The following is a 16,215-nucleotide window of genomic DNA, read 5'->3' on the forward strand; positions in this document are numbered from 1 at the left end:
ACCCAAACTGAGATGATGACATTCACTCCCTTCACAGCTCCCTTCAGGGCCTCAGAAGATCTTTTCCAACAGGCTGACTAGTGGTCGCCATGAGGCGTAAAATGATGTTGAAGTATAAAATCAACGGAGCGCCCTTTTAGAATTTTAAATTTGATATTTACATGGGCAAATGGCCACACGTTTGCATAATACAGCCAAGAAATACACACAAGAGAGAAAAACACGTGCTCACACAGACACACCCCCTATCCAAATAGGCTGCAGACACACACACACAGGCACACCTCCTATTCACACATACACAAGCAACATGGATCATCAGCGTAGTGGTATGAATATGACCAGTCCTATTTGAGGATGGAGTGATTACTGGATATTGGTCAGTTTCTTTAAATAAAAACAGCATCCACAGAGTTACCCTTTACACATCACCATCTAGTGTCTTGAACTGGAAGTATGAAAATATGTCCATGAAATCAAAACCTCAACCCAGAAAGTCCGCGTGAGAAACCCTGAGCTACCTGAGGTTTATAAAAAAAAAAAAAAAAAAAAAAAAAAAAGTTCCAGTGTTCAGTGTCAACCTGTCCACCTCGGGTACGTAGCGACGCTAAATAAATAAACAAACAAACAACTATCAAGAATGATTTACTTTCTCTCATAGATCTTTTAAAGAATCACTTTTAGCTGCTATGATTCACGTTCATACAGGCGATGATGAGTCAGGATTTTGCAGGTAACAGTTGATTCACAGTGATCAAAGTCAACTACACACAGCCCGCGGAACAAAGTGAGAAAGAAAAGAAAGAGAGAAAAACTCACCGGAGGCTCTTCGGCCGTCGTGTTCAGTGCTGCTGTCTCCGTGTATCGTTAAGTCTACACAGGAGGCTACAGGGGAGAGACAAGTAGAGAAATGTCCGATCCCTATAAACACAAATGAACACTCTGCCCTCATGCAAAATGTCCTCTTTAGGATCTGCCGGCCCTTCTTGGTAATAATAACGGTTTGTGTTGCGACTTTACGCATTTGTTTTCATCAATCGAAATAATTTGGAAAACTTCTGTGGAGGGGACTTATTGAGACCCCTGATGTTTAAAAAAAAAAAAAAAAAACAGACAAAGACCAAGTATTTGTCTCCCCCCACCAACACCACAACATCTCTTGTGGAAAATTGGATCACTTTTCTTACAACTGGACCAACTCCCCCCCACCCCCAAAACGTGATGGACAGATTGCGTGAAAAGTCAAATTGCCTCAAGGAATGAATGCAAAGGAATTTCCCTGCATGAAGAACATATTTAACAAGCCTTTAAGCTGTCAGGAATGCTTTGTGGTCTGCTGGCCAAAGGGAGAGAAATATGTTAATAATGTAGGCTACTGCCATACCAAATATGGCAATATTGTTACGTCTGAGCTCTGGTGCGCATCTGGAAATGCTTAGCTCCTCTGGATAAAGGCACAGGAGAGCCAGAAATAGACACTTCAACGTATTTCTGCCCACACCTTTAAGACTCACAGAGAGAAAAACCTACAGCTATTTTAAACGTCGCCACTACAACAGGCCATAAAAGTGTATTTAACAAATTGTTTTAATCACCAAAAGCATTACTGACACAGAAATATCCGCCAGTCTGAGAACAGAGGACACTGTGTAAAGGACACTAAAATGACTTTTTAGTAGCGTTAAAATACTTTTTGACATGTTTTCTACATCTTAGGATGTAACGTTAGGATGTTTTTTTTTATGATATTTTAAATCACAGCGTCACGTTTTTTCACGTTAGAAGCTGCCAACTGATGCACTGAATCCAATAAGTTATGTCAAATAATTTATTACACTTATTTGTGGACAAAATGAAAAAGAAAAAAGACACCCTCGAATTATCAGTTATCACAGACAAAAAGAAGATACAACAAAGCACATACACTCCACTACTTCTACAGAAAAAGTCCATTGAACTTGAGTTGATAGATGTGAGAAGCGAGCAGAGGAAGAAAATGAAGAGGGGGGGCGGGGGTTGGGGGGGTAAACAAGAAGGGAAAAATGTGAGACGGAAAAGTGTGTTCAGATGGGATCCAGGGGGGAAAAATCCATTTGAGAAAGAAAAAAGAGAAAGGTTTAGACAGGGTGGAGCTTAGGTCTTGGATGGAAAATGCGCCGAGAAACATTCCTGGCATAGTTTGGGAACAGTTCAGCAGGCAGCCCAGGAACGACGTCAGCTTCCCACTACGGTATAAAAGTCCGGAGGTGGCCGGACCTCAGCAGACTGCAACCGCTTTACCAAGAGCTTCGTCTGCTCTAAAGGAGCCTCTAACACTACAGACTACCAGCAAACAAGTCAAGAGAGACAGACGACTGAGTGAGGGAATACCTAAGGACTCCTCCGAAGACAGACTACATCTACTTTTCATTAACTGGGAAAAGGATTCCTCTCGAACGCGCACAAGAAAATTTATCCAAGATGCTGATGCTTACTGTTGTCGTGACCTTCTTTGGAAGCCTGAACTTGGTGAGTTATATCTCAGGTTCATTCTGAAAGGGAAACGTTTCAGCAGTTATCTTTTATTTTAAGTCATAATTTAGCTTAAGGGGGTGAAATGTTCCTTTTAAGGCTGAGATGTCTAGAGAGTTTCTGTAGTTTTGAGATATTCTGTGTGGCATGGCTTCAGAAGTTTCAGTCTGTAATAAGGGGTCTTGTTGTTGGCTGTGCAGGTCCTCTCCTCGTCCTCCTCTTGCCCCTCGGTGTGTGAGTGTCCTATGGAGATGCCCAAGTGCGCACCCGGCGTGAGCGTCGTCCTGGATGGCTGCGGCTGCTGCAAAGTTTGCGCCAGGCAGCTGAACGAGGACTGCAGCCTGACCGAGCCTTGTGACCACACTAAAGGGCTGGAGTGTAACTTTGGGGCCAGCTTTGCTGCTGCTACTACTCGTGGCATCTGCCGAGGTATGTATAAAGATCATTCAGCTCCAGATGTGCATGCCTTAGTGTAAAGTTTTATTTTCTTTCTTTCTTGGGTGCTTAATTCAGAAGTATGGGAACCTGCATGATTTCAATGCTGTGGAATGCAGCTAGGAGGAAACTTAGTCTAAACCTCAAAGCACAGACAGCCCACTGTGGAGGGAAAGAGACTCCTCAGGCAGCCTGAAGAATTTCACAGTTTAACTGATCTCTATCTGGCAGCCATGTGATGTCTTCAGCAGACCTCTCTGAGCAGAGCAGGAAAGAATAACATTCCTTTCCTCCTGTTTCTTCTCCCCGCTGCAGCCAAGTCAGAGGGCAGACCCTGCGAGTACAATAGCAGGATCTACCAGAATGGAGAGAGTTTCCAGCCCAACTGTAAACACCAGTGCACATGCATCGATGGGGCAGTGGGATGTGTCCCGCTGTGCCCACAGGAGCTCTCCCTGCCTGACCTGGGCTGTGCCAACCCCAGACTGGTCAAAGTTGCAGGCCAGTGCTGCGAGGAGTGGGTGTGCGATGATGGCAAGGAGACAGACATCCTGGAGAGGATCTTTGGAAAAGACACAATGACTGATGAACTGGAAAGAGACCTCACCAACAGGAATGAGCTCATTGCAATTGTCAAGGGAAGACTCAAGACTCTACCTGGTAAGAAGCAGCCTTTCATTCTGTAAATGCTATGTTTTTTCTGAAAATATTCATGGAAGATCTTAAATTTCAAGTTGCTAACGTCAGTTTTCTCATTTCTTTTAATCACAGCGTTCAGAGCACAGCCTGAAGTCCACATGTTTGACAACCAGAAGTGCATCGTCCAAACCACACCCTGGTCCCAGTGCTCCAGGACCTGTGGAACTGGCATCTCCACCAGGGTCACCAACAACAACAGCGAGTGCAAGCTGGTCAAAGAGACAAGAATGTGTGAAGTGCGGCCATGCACCCAGTCACCTTACTCCAGTCTGAAGGTAAGCCTGAGCCACCACGGCTGCATGAGATGGAAGCATGCATGATACTTAAAATACATCACTGCTTGGTCTGAGTGCAAAACTAATGTCCATCTCCCTTTTGTTTGTTCTCCTGCAGAAAGGAAAGAAGTGTAGCAGAACCAAGAAGTCCAGTCAGCCAGTGAGGTTCACCTACGCCGGCTGCTCCAGCCTGAAGAAGTACAGGCCCAAGTACTGCGGAGCCTGCGTGGACGGGCGCTGCTGCAGCCCTCACGACACCAGAACAATCTGGGTCAAGTTCCGCTGTGAGGACGGCGAGACCTTCAACAAGAACATCATGATGATCGAGTCCTGCAAGTGCACCTACAACTGTCCCCATGCCAACGAAGCCTCCTACCCCTTCTACCGTCTCTCCAACGACATCCACAAGTTCAGAGACTGATTGGTGAAGAACGTGCAAACCCCTCAACAAGAGAAAGAGATCATCAGCATCACTGGCAGCCAATGGCAGTCCAGATGAATGCAGGGGTGTAAATAGACCACCAATCAACTACCAGCTTCTTGTTGTAACTAGATTCCCAAGGAATTGTGGGCTTACATCACGAGGACTTAAATGAAGTGCACTGTTTGCTGTGACTACATCAGCATTCTTAATAAGAACTGCTTCATATTAATGGAGCATCTGAAGTAGCTTCGTTATGGAGCAAGATGTAATTAACATTTGTACATTTATGTTAGTCGCTGATATCAATTCACTGTGTATATTTTGATCCTTTACATCAGACATGACCCAGACTGTAGACTTGTGTGTGTATATGTAGATATGCACATGCGCAACTTCAATTAGCATACCATTCTGTATCTTAAGAACATGACACCGAGATGTAACCTCTCAACTTGTTTAACAAGTGTGCGGTTTCATTCCTTCCTGACGTGGGCATTATTGTTCATGTTTTGTGGCAGCTATTGAACTCCCTTCATGAAAAAGACAAAGCGAAACATGTCAAAGGATGAATGAATGTTTTTATTATTGTTATTAATATTATTTATCGAAAAAAATGTAGCTACTTTATTTGGATATTATGTGTCATACTGGAATAAATTGTAAAATGATTTAATTTTATATGCTACAAATAAAACTGATTTATTTATGAAATATAACACTGCCTGAGTTCAGTCTGTTCAAACTACACCGCAGGACAAAACAAACAAACAAACTATTCCCATGCACAAAGATGGGGGAGGGCACTTAGAGTCAGTGCTTCCAGAGAAAATCCTCCTGTTATATCATTGTGTGGACCCAACAGATTCTCAGACAGACACTGAGCAGGGTCAGTCTTTTCTTATATAACTCAACCTTGGAGGCTCTCTCTCCTGACTTTCTGTGCTTTGGAATGCCATTCTGCAGCAGGCTAGCTTGCTTTCATTTGATCTGGCTAAGCCATACACTTGACTGATTCTGAGAGGGGGGGAAAAAAAAAGATTAAGTCCACGAGTAGCAATGAGTATGGGAGTATGCCAAGAATCTTAAGTGCTGCTCTGAATGGGCTGGGATTAGACACCATGCAACAAGGACAATGACTATTATTGTATACAATGGGGTGTATACAAAGCATGCATTCCCGGGTAAGCTTTTTTTCACACGGTGCAACAGCACTACCAAATTGACCTAATTCATTAGCAGTTGCCTTTAAAAGTGAATTAGTTGCATTGGCCTCTGCTGGCTCTTAAACTACAGGGGTCTGCTAAAGAGTTGTAAACAGCCCTACAGAGTACGGAGGGCTTAAGTTTCCTTCCAGGTTTCGCTTTAACAGGCATTAAGAAATACTATTATGAGGAAGAAAAAGGGGTAGGACAGGAAACAGGGGTGACATAGTTGCTTCTGTGGTCATAGAAACTTCAAATTCAGTTTTCCAGCTACTGAAACAGTGTGTTGCTACTGTCACATAAACACCACTTGACTCCTTGTCTGGTGCTTTCATTATTTATGTTTACCTGAGCTCAGACTGGTCCTGTGTGCTTTGAGCCTGTAAGTTTTGTGACCCTAAGGTACCTGAAACCCAAGCAATATGAAATGTATAATTACGCAATAAGAATCTGTCTGAAAAAAGGACACGTTATTTTTATTTCTGAGACACAGGGTCTGATGGCAGATGCTTGCACCTGGTATAAATACCTACAGTACAGTTTGAACCGGGGCAGGGAGAGCAGAGCTCAGGGGCAACGACAGGGAAGGGTTTCTTTTTTGATCCAGGTAGAGGGAGCGGCTCAGGAATGCAGCAGTGGCTCAGAAAGCAGACATCCTGATGGGCGGCAGATGTTGGAAAATATTTCAGAGCAACATGTTCACTTTAGCTAAGAAGATTTTCCAAATATACACAAACACTCACACAAGTACTCACTTGTGTCCACAAAAGGCATTTTATCTCCTCAAAACAACTATAAAAAGCTGTCTATCTCAATCGACATGGCACTTCTGTGCAACTTTCCTGCACAGCTTCTGGAAATAAGTCTTAATCAAGTGTATTTAATAAGAGGTTGAGCGGGACACGTTGCCTTTGATTGGACTGCATACCACACAGGATGTGCCCACTGAGGTTTTACAGATTGCTCACATGAAAGGCTTCTGAGGTTTACCTAATCACAAAGATGTGTGGCTGCCCCTTGGAGCCTGGATTTACAGTCAAAACACTTTCAGGGAGTCCTGTTTTTGCTCTTTCCCTTTCTGTTGCTTCCTAAAGAAGAAAATTTCCATCTCTGTCCTTCATAGTTTGGAAAGTGCCATGCAATCAGACTGTCATTTGTCTTGTTAACACAATGCAGCTAACTTGGTTATGTAATGGCATCTGTATGTTATGTGAGCAGTCCTTTCGGTCATCCGTAGCATTCCTTCATGATGTACAGACAAGCACAGTAGCGAAGTTCACAATCCCTCAGCCTTAACTGTCTCAGAGAACCCAAAGTTTGTTTACTGTGAGAAATAAACCGTGGCGTCCCGGCCAACACAGCGCAAACCTGTAATAAAAACTATTGCTCTCAGACATACAGGAAAACAAGACTCTCACACACAGGCGCCCCTGCAATTAAATCACTCAGCGACTACCTCATTCCCTGAACCCAAAATGTGTTTATATGACAAAGACATTAGCATTAAAGCTTCATCAAGCACTACGTAATGCCGTGCAACCAGAAGCAGGATCGAGAGTGGCCATTACAACATACTGGAAGCTGCTGAGCACTGATGTCAGCTATTTTACAACCCCCCTGTCTATAACCTCAGGTTAATATTCACTGTTATAAGGAACCTAAGGCAAGAAGCAGGGAGGGTTAGAAGCTGGCCACCAAGTACAAATACAGAGGCAGCCACTTGTTTTAAAAAGCACCATCTGCTGGACAAGAGAGGAAAAAACATTCTGTGCATAATTTTTTTTTGTCTCAACTAACTCACCTGTTAACACATGCACATTTTAAAGACTCACTGATATCAAATGTGCAGCAGAAACTGACATCTTACAAATGTTATTTTAAATGATGTATTTACATACTATAAGTTAATTGCTCACTGTAGCACAGTGATGTAAAGGACATCCATTTGCCAAATCCTAACAGGGTGTGGGACCCTCTCACTGCAATCAGCATGAACTCACACACACACACACACACACACACACACACACACACACACACACACACACACACACACACACACACACACACACACACACACACACACACCGCTGACAGTGATTCAAGTCTTCTGACACACCCATCAGATCCCCATCTGCAATTACATAAGGGTAACTGATGAGCAGGCTTAGGAGGAAATCAGAGTCAATTCCCTCCCAGGCTGTGTGGATTGTTCAGTCTGTCCCCAGAAGGCCGCTGGCTACTGCAGTGATTATTTGCTCAAACAAAGTGTACATTGATGGGAGAAGCAGCACTCAGTCTTTGGGTGTCTTGAATGTGAGCCCACTGGAGACAATGCTGGACTGAATAATCTCCAAGGGGGTGCATACCGTCAACAGCTGAGCTAATGTTGGCATTTGAGGCTCTTGCAATTATTTGACATGGGCAGACCAATGATGTCACATCATCATAAGCTGTACTGTTGTCTTCACTTCCCTTTTAAATGTTAAAGGGATTTAGGATTGCCTCCCAAAGTGGCTAAAATGCTACTGATATGTTAATATTTATATATATATTGTGGAACCTTAATATTAAGATACAGAATATTCACAGATCACCATACACTCTTTTGTGTCACCTGTAGAAATTCAGCTAATATACTGTATCTTAGCTGAATATCCGAATCTAAGAGAGAGTAACTCTAGTGGACACTAGTTTCCAAAAAGCAAGTGCTACAGCCCAGTATAACCCACATTGACTCTAAAACTTCTAGTAAATGTGGTACACTTAATTGCAGAGGAGACAAATCTAATTTCTTTCACAGATAATTTAAATCTGCACCGCAAGAATTATGGCCATAAAATACAATTTTCTTGGTGAGCATTTAAAAATGTGCTTTGAACTACAAAACAGTGGTGGGTCTCAGGACCAGGACTGTGCTGATGTTCCTATGGAACTTTGACAAGAGTGATGTATTTTCCGACTCTTTTGTCTCCCCCATGCTGGGTAATTGCAGCCTGGTTTCCACTATTGTGAAGGGATAAGGTCTAGTAAGGCCTTAGACATTATATATCGCCACCCACTTTCCCCTGTAACACAATTTCTGATTTCTTCTGCATCTTTTGATCTCTGGAGCTGACTATGGCTGTGCCGTGGAACTGTAGCTAATGAGTGGCAAATATGACCGCAGGGTTCGCACACTCAAAATATGCCTGTTAGTCACCCTTGTCACAAACTGCAATTAAGTAAACACACAAAGAAACAGATATAAAGGTAAGGAAAGAAGCACACACACATGCACTCACCAAATGTGGCATTTCATTCAGTAGTCTTAATGCCAGGATAAAACCTGACAGACTCAACAGAATAGATGGCAAGGCAAAATGTGATGACCTTCAGGATGTTTAATGAGAATGAAAAATGTCATGGCATTTTTAATGTTTTTATCTCAGTTGCAAAGACCGTACTCTATACTCTAGGCCAGATGTGTCAGATCAGACGTGTCAAGAATGAAGTTCAAGAGGAACCCTGCTAAGACGCCTAAAACACCTCGACTGCTTCCGCCCAATGCAAACGCATGACTTCTTCACTCTGAGACTTCTCTGAATGTCTATCCCTGAGGCCTAACCCAGACACCCTTCACAGGAACCTCTTTTTACTGCTTGTAACTGCATTCTTATTTTTTCCATCATTAACCAGGAGTTCAGGAAAATAAATGAAGGTAGAATTGTGGATAGACATTGGACACCCGGACACTTGGAGGTGTCCATTGTCTATAGGCAAGGCCCTCTCCAGGATCCCCACCTAGAGGAAGAAGGCAGTACCAAAGTTGAATGGCACCTTGTCCTCTCCTGAAGTTGATGCTGTGGGTAAGGATAAGTCCATTTATAGGATACCTGGCTGACACTGCTTCACGCACTGCAATCCATGTTCCAAGAGTCAGTTTTTGTAGTCAGAGATCAGTGCTTCAAGGCCTCACATCTGACCTCAGAACAGGTCAGCTAGGACCAAAGCAGCTATCATTATATAACAGAGAGAAATTATGACCAGAAAATCTTGTCAAACAATGGAAGGTGCTCTAACAACTACTTCACCATGATAACTCGAGGCTGATAAAATAAGAATAACACAGGCAACCAGCCGGCTCTGTTGGTTGGTTCAGACTGTCAGCTTGACAAAAGACAGACAAAAGGGAAAAAGTGAATCACTTCCTACAAACATCTAACTGGGGATCAGTCTCCGAGGTGACAGCGGTGACAACGTTGCTGGTCTGTTTGTGTTGAAGTGTGGTAATGACGTTTGTTTATTCTAGATGAATGATTAGTTAAATCAACCAAAGGCTCTGGAGCATTCTGCCTCAATCTGTGTGCATACAACATTAAAGTCCTCCCTCAAATTTAGGGTTCACCTAACGAGTGACCTGCACTCTGTGAGTATGGATTTATGAGGAAAACATCTGAGAAAACTGGGCCTGTGTATCCTGAAAAGGTAATGTTTTTGTTGACCAAAGACAACTTTCAAGAATTTATAATAGCTCTATGAGCTCAACAATGAAAAGCCCATAGAAAACCACAGTGGTGGAGTCTTCCACAATGCCCCATAACAGCATGTCTTTTTTAGAAAAAACAGATGGCCTCATTTAGTAGTACTTTTCTATGCTTGGAACAGTGAGATAAGCGAAATATCAGCTGAATGTCAATTCACAATGTGAAATATGCATGCGCAATTGTAGACTTGGTTTCAGATGAAAAGTGTTTGAACACTGAAAATGTTTTCCATCGATTTTGGGGTTTCTGCTTGATAAATTATTCTTAGTGTGTCTAATGTCAACCAGTCTGTGTGCGGTATGAAAACGGGTGACATCAGGCTCTGGAAACATGATTTTGTGCTTCACTACCTGCCTTTCCTGGTGCAGACTTCTGAACAACATTAGCCTGTTTCTGAACAGGGCCACCACAGCAGAGCTGTGTCCTGTAGCTGGTCCCATAAAAACAGCTCTGCACGCAGCACAATTGAGCCCTGCCCACCAAATCAAGACTAATTAAGTACAAACCAACTTCAGACATTTCAAAGAGCAATTTAGTTAAATTGGAGGCATTATTTCCAATGCCTGTGTTCTCCACAGTCTAAAAACAGCTCAGATTTACTTTTAACAGCAAACAGAAACAAAAGCACAGCTTTCGTGTGGTCACATTGAGTAACTTTATTGAGATAGAAAATTAAGAGAACTGCTAAAATAAAACGGGTGGTAATTAAACCCAGGCAAAGCCAGGACAAAAGAAGGAACAGATGTATAGGCACCAGAAGTTACTACTCCGTACTCTCATCGTCTTGGTGATGTTACATCTGTTTCTAAACAGTGAAAAAGGTACCACATATTAAAATCCTTTATATTTTTCATACTGGACAATGGGTTTAATTGTAAGATTCTATAAGTAATCAATAAAATGCTCACTACTGGAACAGCAATAGTGTAGGTGTGATGAGATGGCCTAACATAGCACAATAATGGCCTGGCTGGAAGATACAGCACCTACTTTTAAAAGGAATAATTTAGCATTTTGAGAATGCTACTTTCTTTGCATAGAGTTAGACAAGGATGTACCTTTAACAAAAAACGTACAAGCTATTTTCCTGTTTCCAGTGTTTATGCTAAGCTAACAGGCTCCTGGCTGTAGCTTCATGAGTTAGGGTCTCTGCATCCTCCCTCACAGACAGATGCGCAGTCAGATGTGAGATCATTGCCCCTGACTGCAGAGGGGTGGAAAATGCGTCATCACAGTCCACACATCAAAGACAGCCCGTCCATAGGGGTTAACGTCCAAAAGAGGTTAGCAAGGGTTATAAAAACACATAACACAGGCCGCACCAGTGGACCATACTGTCAGTTATTACTGGCACCATGTTGTCGTAATAAACTAACATTAGGTAAGAAGACGGCATGTAGAGGCACCACATGCGTAAAAACATTCACACAAGGAGACACCCCAGAGGTGTCAGAAAAACGAGCATGTCAACATTAACTTTTATTAGCTGATGGAAAAATGAGACTAATGGTCTTACAGAAACTTGACAGAGAGGTGAAACTTGCTGAGATTCAAAGGTGGCTGTGAGCCAGTGTGGGGCTGGCTGCCCTTTGATTTCAATTAAAACTAATCAACAAAGGGACACATTACCTCATGAGTGTTACACACAAAGATAGGCACTTCTGAGTGTAATATGCTAAGACTTGGAACTATTGAGCTCGTTACTGGCAAACCAATCTCACCTCAAGGTAATTTATTAGGTCTTTATTAGCTAGCTTTATTAGTTCTGGAGCTTCCGATCACATCACATTTTCTTCATAAGCAGAAGGAGTTTGCTCAGTAGTCACTGAATTGTCTTTGTTCAAATTTCCTTTTTTTCTAAGCATTTTAGGAACGTCTTAATTGGCACACTATTAACCTTGGGAAGAGGACTTGACAAAACAAATCTCACCTCAAGCTCCATTTATTATGTGTTCGGGAGTTTTCGATCATACGATCTTAATGAACAGATGGGGTCTGGTGAAGATGACTGAAAGCCACAACAGCTAATAAATGGAACTTCAGATAGGATTTTTAGAGCATGAGCTGATAGTTGGTGATGAAGACAGTCAACCAGCTGTTTCTGAGGTATAGAATGAGTTTTGTTAAGTACAGCTTTGTATGGTATGATTCTAGTGGCAGCATCCACCACCGATGTGCAACAGTACAAAAGCATTTTTCAAAATTTCCAAACAGATTTCCAAAAAAACATTTTTATTTAAGAAAGTATGCTTCCAGACAGACAAGCTAAACCTAAATTATAAACATTAACACAAAAATGATTCTCTGTATACATGATACATCTGGTAGACCACTGTTCAACAATCTGTATAAAAAGACTGAAAATCCTGTATTCTGCCACTTGACTGATGACTTCCTGTCAGATATGTCTGCCTCCTCATTCATTTCATCCTGAACATTTGGGTATTATCATTCCAATCCACAGCTGTCAGCCGGTTTAGCTGATTCATTCTCATCTTGACAGTGATGGGTGTGAACAGGCCCCAACTATTCCACAGCATCCTCCTTAGTCATGCTGACCTCAGCACGCTCCATGACAGCTGAATTATCATCAGTGGAACCAGCAACGCCCTCATTTATACACTGATCCCTGCTGCTGTCACTGTGTTTATTAATGCCATCATCAACATTAATGTCCACACTGTGTCCTCGCTCATATTTAACCACCTGCATGTCATTAGCAGGGCTCTTGGCGTGACCACAGCTTTTATCACATCGGGTATTTTCTTCAGCATTTCCTTCTCCCTCTTCTTTATCTTCTCCACTACTGTCAACGATCTCTCCCTCTTCTATCTCTGCTGGTTCTCTCTTGGCCCTTTTCTCCTGTGGAGGTTCAGTTTCAGGGCTTGTCTCTGGGGTTCCCGTCCAGATGCTGGTCCCTCCTGTGGTGCGAGACCCTTGAACAGATGGTGAAACTTGGGTCACCTCTTCCTTCTCTTGGTCCACCCCTTCACGCTTCTTTGTTGAAAAACTACTCTGGGCTGATGAAGGCTCAGCTGAAACAATACGACCCATCGGTGGTATGACATGATTAAACATGGATATTTCAACAGTAAAATTCTTACATATTCAAACTTATACACAAGTAAACAGTCATAGTCTCCATAAAAATGCTTAAACAGAAATAGTAAGAAAGAGAGAGTGAGTACAGACAGTTTGGGAATGATGACATTATGTTTTGGCTGCATGCTGGGTTCCAGGATTTGGCAGCATGCCAAGCAGTTAGTTATGCAATAAAGTAAAGTGGATATGTGTGAAAGAAAGGCTGTAGAATAAATGACTGTAAAAGGATAATTGTGAATTAAAAGCAATTATTCCTCACCATAATGTCCCCACAGTCTGTTGAATCATAAAACACATGCAATGATGTGCATGAACCCATCTGCGTAAAATTCACTTCAAACCTCAGACGCTTTGGCCAACACTTTTTGCCAGCATCCTAAAAAATGGTTATCCAGCTGAGGCTATAGGGCGAAAGATTAATATAACTCAGCTTTTCTCCATTGTGCTGTAACATGAGATGCAATTAAAAAGCTATGCCTGCCTGCCATTAACTATTTGTCTGTGGCACAGGCCGTTACTTAAAGAATTTAAAGGCCCCTACATCACTTTGACCATAAAGATTTGAGGTACGTTCACATACATTACTGAAGACCTGCTTTAATCTAATGTTATCTTACATGACTGATGTAAACCAACATTTCTTAGCGTTAAAGCCTATCACAAACTTAGGTTAAGTTGTTGAGTGAAAGGCCTGTCAATAAATCTTTAGGTTTCTTGTGCTATCTATTCTCTGAGTAGAATGAATGAGGTTTCATGCTATGGGATACGTCTCCTCCCATATTAGCAAAAGCACTTAATTCATTACCCCACCCAACCTTATATATGGCCAACACAAAGTTATCTGTTATTTAAACATTTGTCTTCTCGCTTCAGAAGCCAAGATATCTTTACCTGTATAGAAATTTTCTCAACTGCCCTCATACTGGAGAAGGCTTCTTTTGCTCCAAGCACTAGTTTGTTGGGGATTGTGGTCCAACGTCTCTCACAGTTGGAAGATTTTACCCTTTTCAAACGTTTGAATTGCAATCTGCAATTTGCAATGAAAAGGTCTCAGAGTGATGTGATTTTTGTTAATGGTGCTAACTTTATCTTTACATTTTGTTCTTACCTTCTTACTTCAACATGTTCTCTCTCTCTGTCTCCCTCTGGAGAACCTACAAAGGGGCAGCTACATTTGGAAGCCTGACATTAAAATATCATTTAACAATCTGGCGAAAATAATAACAAGGTAAAAATGTTATCACAGAAGTGCAGGCTAAGGGTCAACAAGGCCATGAAGGCCATGAATCAAGAGTCAGCTTTGACTGGCTGAATGTAGTTTGAACCAGAACGCTGACCAGCTGCATGCTGCTGGTAAGGAGCCTGCTAGACCCTCAACATTACTTTATCCCCACAGAATATGCTGCTGCCACGGTGTCCGATTGCTTGTTATCACTTCCTGCCCAGCTTCCCGGGCCATGGCATATGCAATTATCAGGACGTTTCTATGGCTAACATTATAGCAAAACAGTGTGGCACCAAGGCCTTATCACTGAAAACACACACACACACACACACACACACACAGACTAAAATTACCTTATTCGTCATTCAGCCCGTCTGGCTCTGACATTGTAATGATAGTGGGTTAGTGTGGTCTTTTGTGACCATACTAACCATACTGACACAGGCACTGTTTGACCACACTGTGCACGCCAGAGTCCAAAGAAATTGTTGTATGCTTTTTTTCATGATCTAAACATCTGACAATGGAAGCGACTGACAAAACAGGTGAGAAAAAGAACAGGCCGATCTCCCGTTTTCTCATCTTCTGTCATTTCACAACTCATGAAGTCAGTGTTCAACATTAAGCCATGTTTGATCCTTTTTTGGCCATGGTTGCTGTTGAGGTTAACTTGGTGTGCATGATGCTGTGCAGAACACACTCATTTCCGTTGGGGTAGCATGTTGCCATAGTGAAAAATAGGGGAACAGGGAGACTTAAAGTCTCAGCTGGAGAAACCAGGACATGATACAATGCTGTTGGAATTGAGGGAGTGGAAAGGGGTTGGTGTTTTGGGGCTACGTAGAATTTTGACTCATGTAATGTATCCACACTTGTGTTTAGTTGGAGAAAGCATTGGTGAAAAGTGAAAAGGGAAGCATCATGCCGAATGCGGAGATGAAGAAATGATGTTTTTGTAAATAAAGCATTGGTGGGTTAGGCAGAAATTAGCAGAACTTAGAAAATTCATGACATATAAAACTAGATAAAGATGTTTTGTTTAGTTTTTTTTTACCTGGTCCTTTCAGTGGATATTCCTTCCAATGTTCTCTGCATACAACGTGCAGCACAGGATATTCAATCAGTGTTTTGTAACTTAGGTTGTCCCTTAGGCTCTTCAGCATGTCCAACTCATGGTATCTATTTCAGATAAAATTGAGGCAAAAAAAAGGCAAGAGGTTATTAACAGCATACAAAGTAAACTATGTGATACTGGGCTCACTGTAGGTAATTTCAAGTTTTTATGTGCTAGGTAGCAATGAAGACAGAGCAAACAATGGCCGCTGTTGCTGAAACTCTTTAAATGGCAACTGGAGCTTTTCATTTCCAGGCGCCTGTGGCACATTAATGGCTGAAAATCTTGTGAGGATTGATACAGATTTGACTCATGGCTTGGCAAAGTTAAGAACCTGCTTGGTGTTCGTCTCAAGAGATGGAAACTGACTTTACCAAGAATCAACACTCACAAGCACATGAGGCTGCTGTCTTACCCCTCCTTTAGCTCTTTGTATGAAATGACATCAGTCTAGTCTTGTCTCTAAGTAGTCCTGTCAAGGATTAGGGATGGTCATAAATCACTAAATAGTTAACTGGATTCTTGGGAGACATGGGTTGCCTCTACACTCAGCTGATACAGAACCATCCAGCTTAGGCTGTCATCGCCAAAATGCAAAGCATCATATATTTTGGGTATACACGGTAACTGGCACCATCCGTACCAGACGTCAAACCCGTCAGACTGAAGATTATTGAGCCATTGTTTGTTTTGCTAAAAGCA

The 16,215-nt window shown here is 42.2% G+C and overlaps 3 protein-coding genes across 5 annotated transcripts in view; 1 reads left to right on the forward strand and 2 right to left on the reverse strand.

Moving 5' to 3' along the window:
• Positions 1-1,052, reverse strand: part of ddah1 (dimethylarginine dimethylaminohydrolase 1) — a 71,356-nt gene extending 70,304 nt beyond the window's left edge. For 2 of the 3 annotated variants that reach the window (XM_041040936.1, XM_041040935.1), the window contains exon 1: positions 820-1,052. The gene's annotated coding sequence lies outside the window, so the exon portion shown is untranslated. The remainder of the gene's footprint in view (positions 1-819) is intronic. The other variant, XM_041040937.1, reaches the window with a different exon arrangement.
• A 1,199-nt stretch (positions 1,053-2,251) lies between these two features.
• Positions 2,252-5,054, forward strand: ccn1 (cellular communication network factor 1). Its single transcript, XM_041040911.1, has 5 exons — positions 2,252-2,508; positions 2,712-2,940; positions 3,262-3,606; positions 3,718-3,920; positions 4,039-5,054. Exons 1-5 carry the CDS (start codon positions 2,461-2,463, stop codon positions 4,339-4,341), a joined length of 1,128 nt encoding a protein of 375 aa, XP_040896845.1. The 5' UTR covers positions 2,252-2,460; the 3' UTR covers positions 4,342-5,054.
• Positions 5,055-12,287: 7,233 nt separating this feature from the next.
• znhit6 (zinc finger HIT-type containing 6) overlaps positions 12,288-16,215 on the reverse strand; it is a 28,102-nt gene continuing 24,174 nt past the window's right edge. The window contains exons 9-10 of the mRNA XM_041040227.1: positions 15,454-15,578; positions 12,288-13,107 (exon numbers count right to left, since the gene is read on the reverse strand). Of these exons, the coding sequence (XP_040896161.1) occupies positions 12,599-13,107; positions 15,454-15,578 (634 nt within the window). The 3' untranslated portion in view covers positions 12,288-12,598. The remainder of the gene's footprint in view (positions 13,108-15,453; positions 15,579-16,215) is intronic.

Source organism: Toxotes jaculatrix, chromosome 6 (genome assembly GCF_017976425.1).
Source record: "Toxotes jaculatrix isolate fToxJac2 chromosome 6, fToxJac2.pri, whole genome shotgun sequence".
Taxonomy (NCBI): domain Eukaryota; kingdom Metazoa; phylum Chordata; class Actinopteri; family Toxotidae; genus Toxotes; species Toxotes jaculatrix.

Coding starts and splice junctions, on each gene's coding strand:
- ccn1 (XM_041040911.1), top strand. CDS start 2,461: ATGCTGATGCTTACTGTTGTCGTGACCTTCTTTGGAAGCCTGAACTTG. Junction 2,509..2,711: donor TCTTTGGAAGCCTGAACTTG/GTGAGTTATATC, acceptor TTGGCTGTGCAG/GTCCTCTCCTCGTCCTCCTC. Junction 3,921..4,038: donor CACCTTACTCCAGTCTGAAG/GTAAGCCTGAGC, acceptor GTTCTCCTGCAG/AAAGGAAAGAAGTGTAGCAG.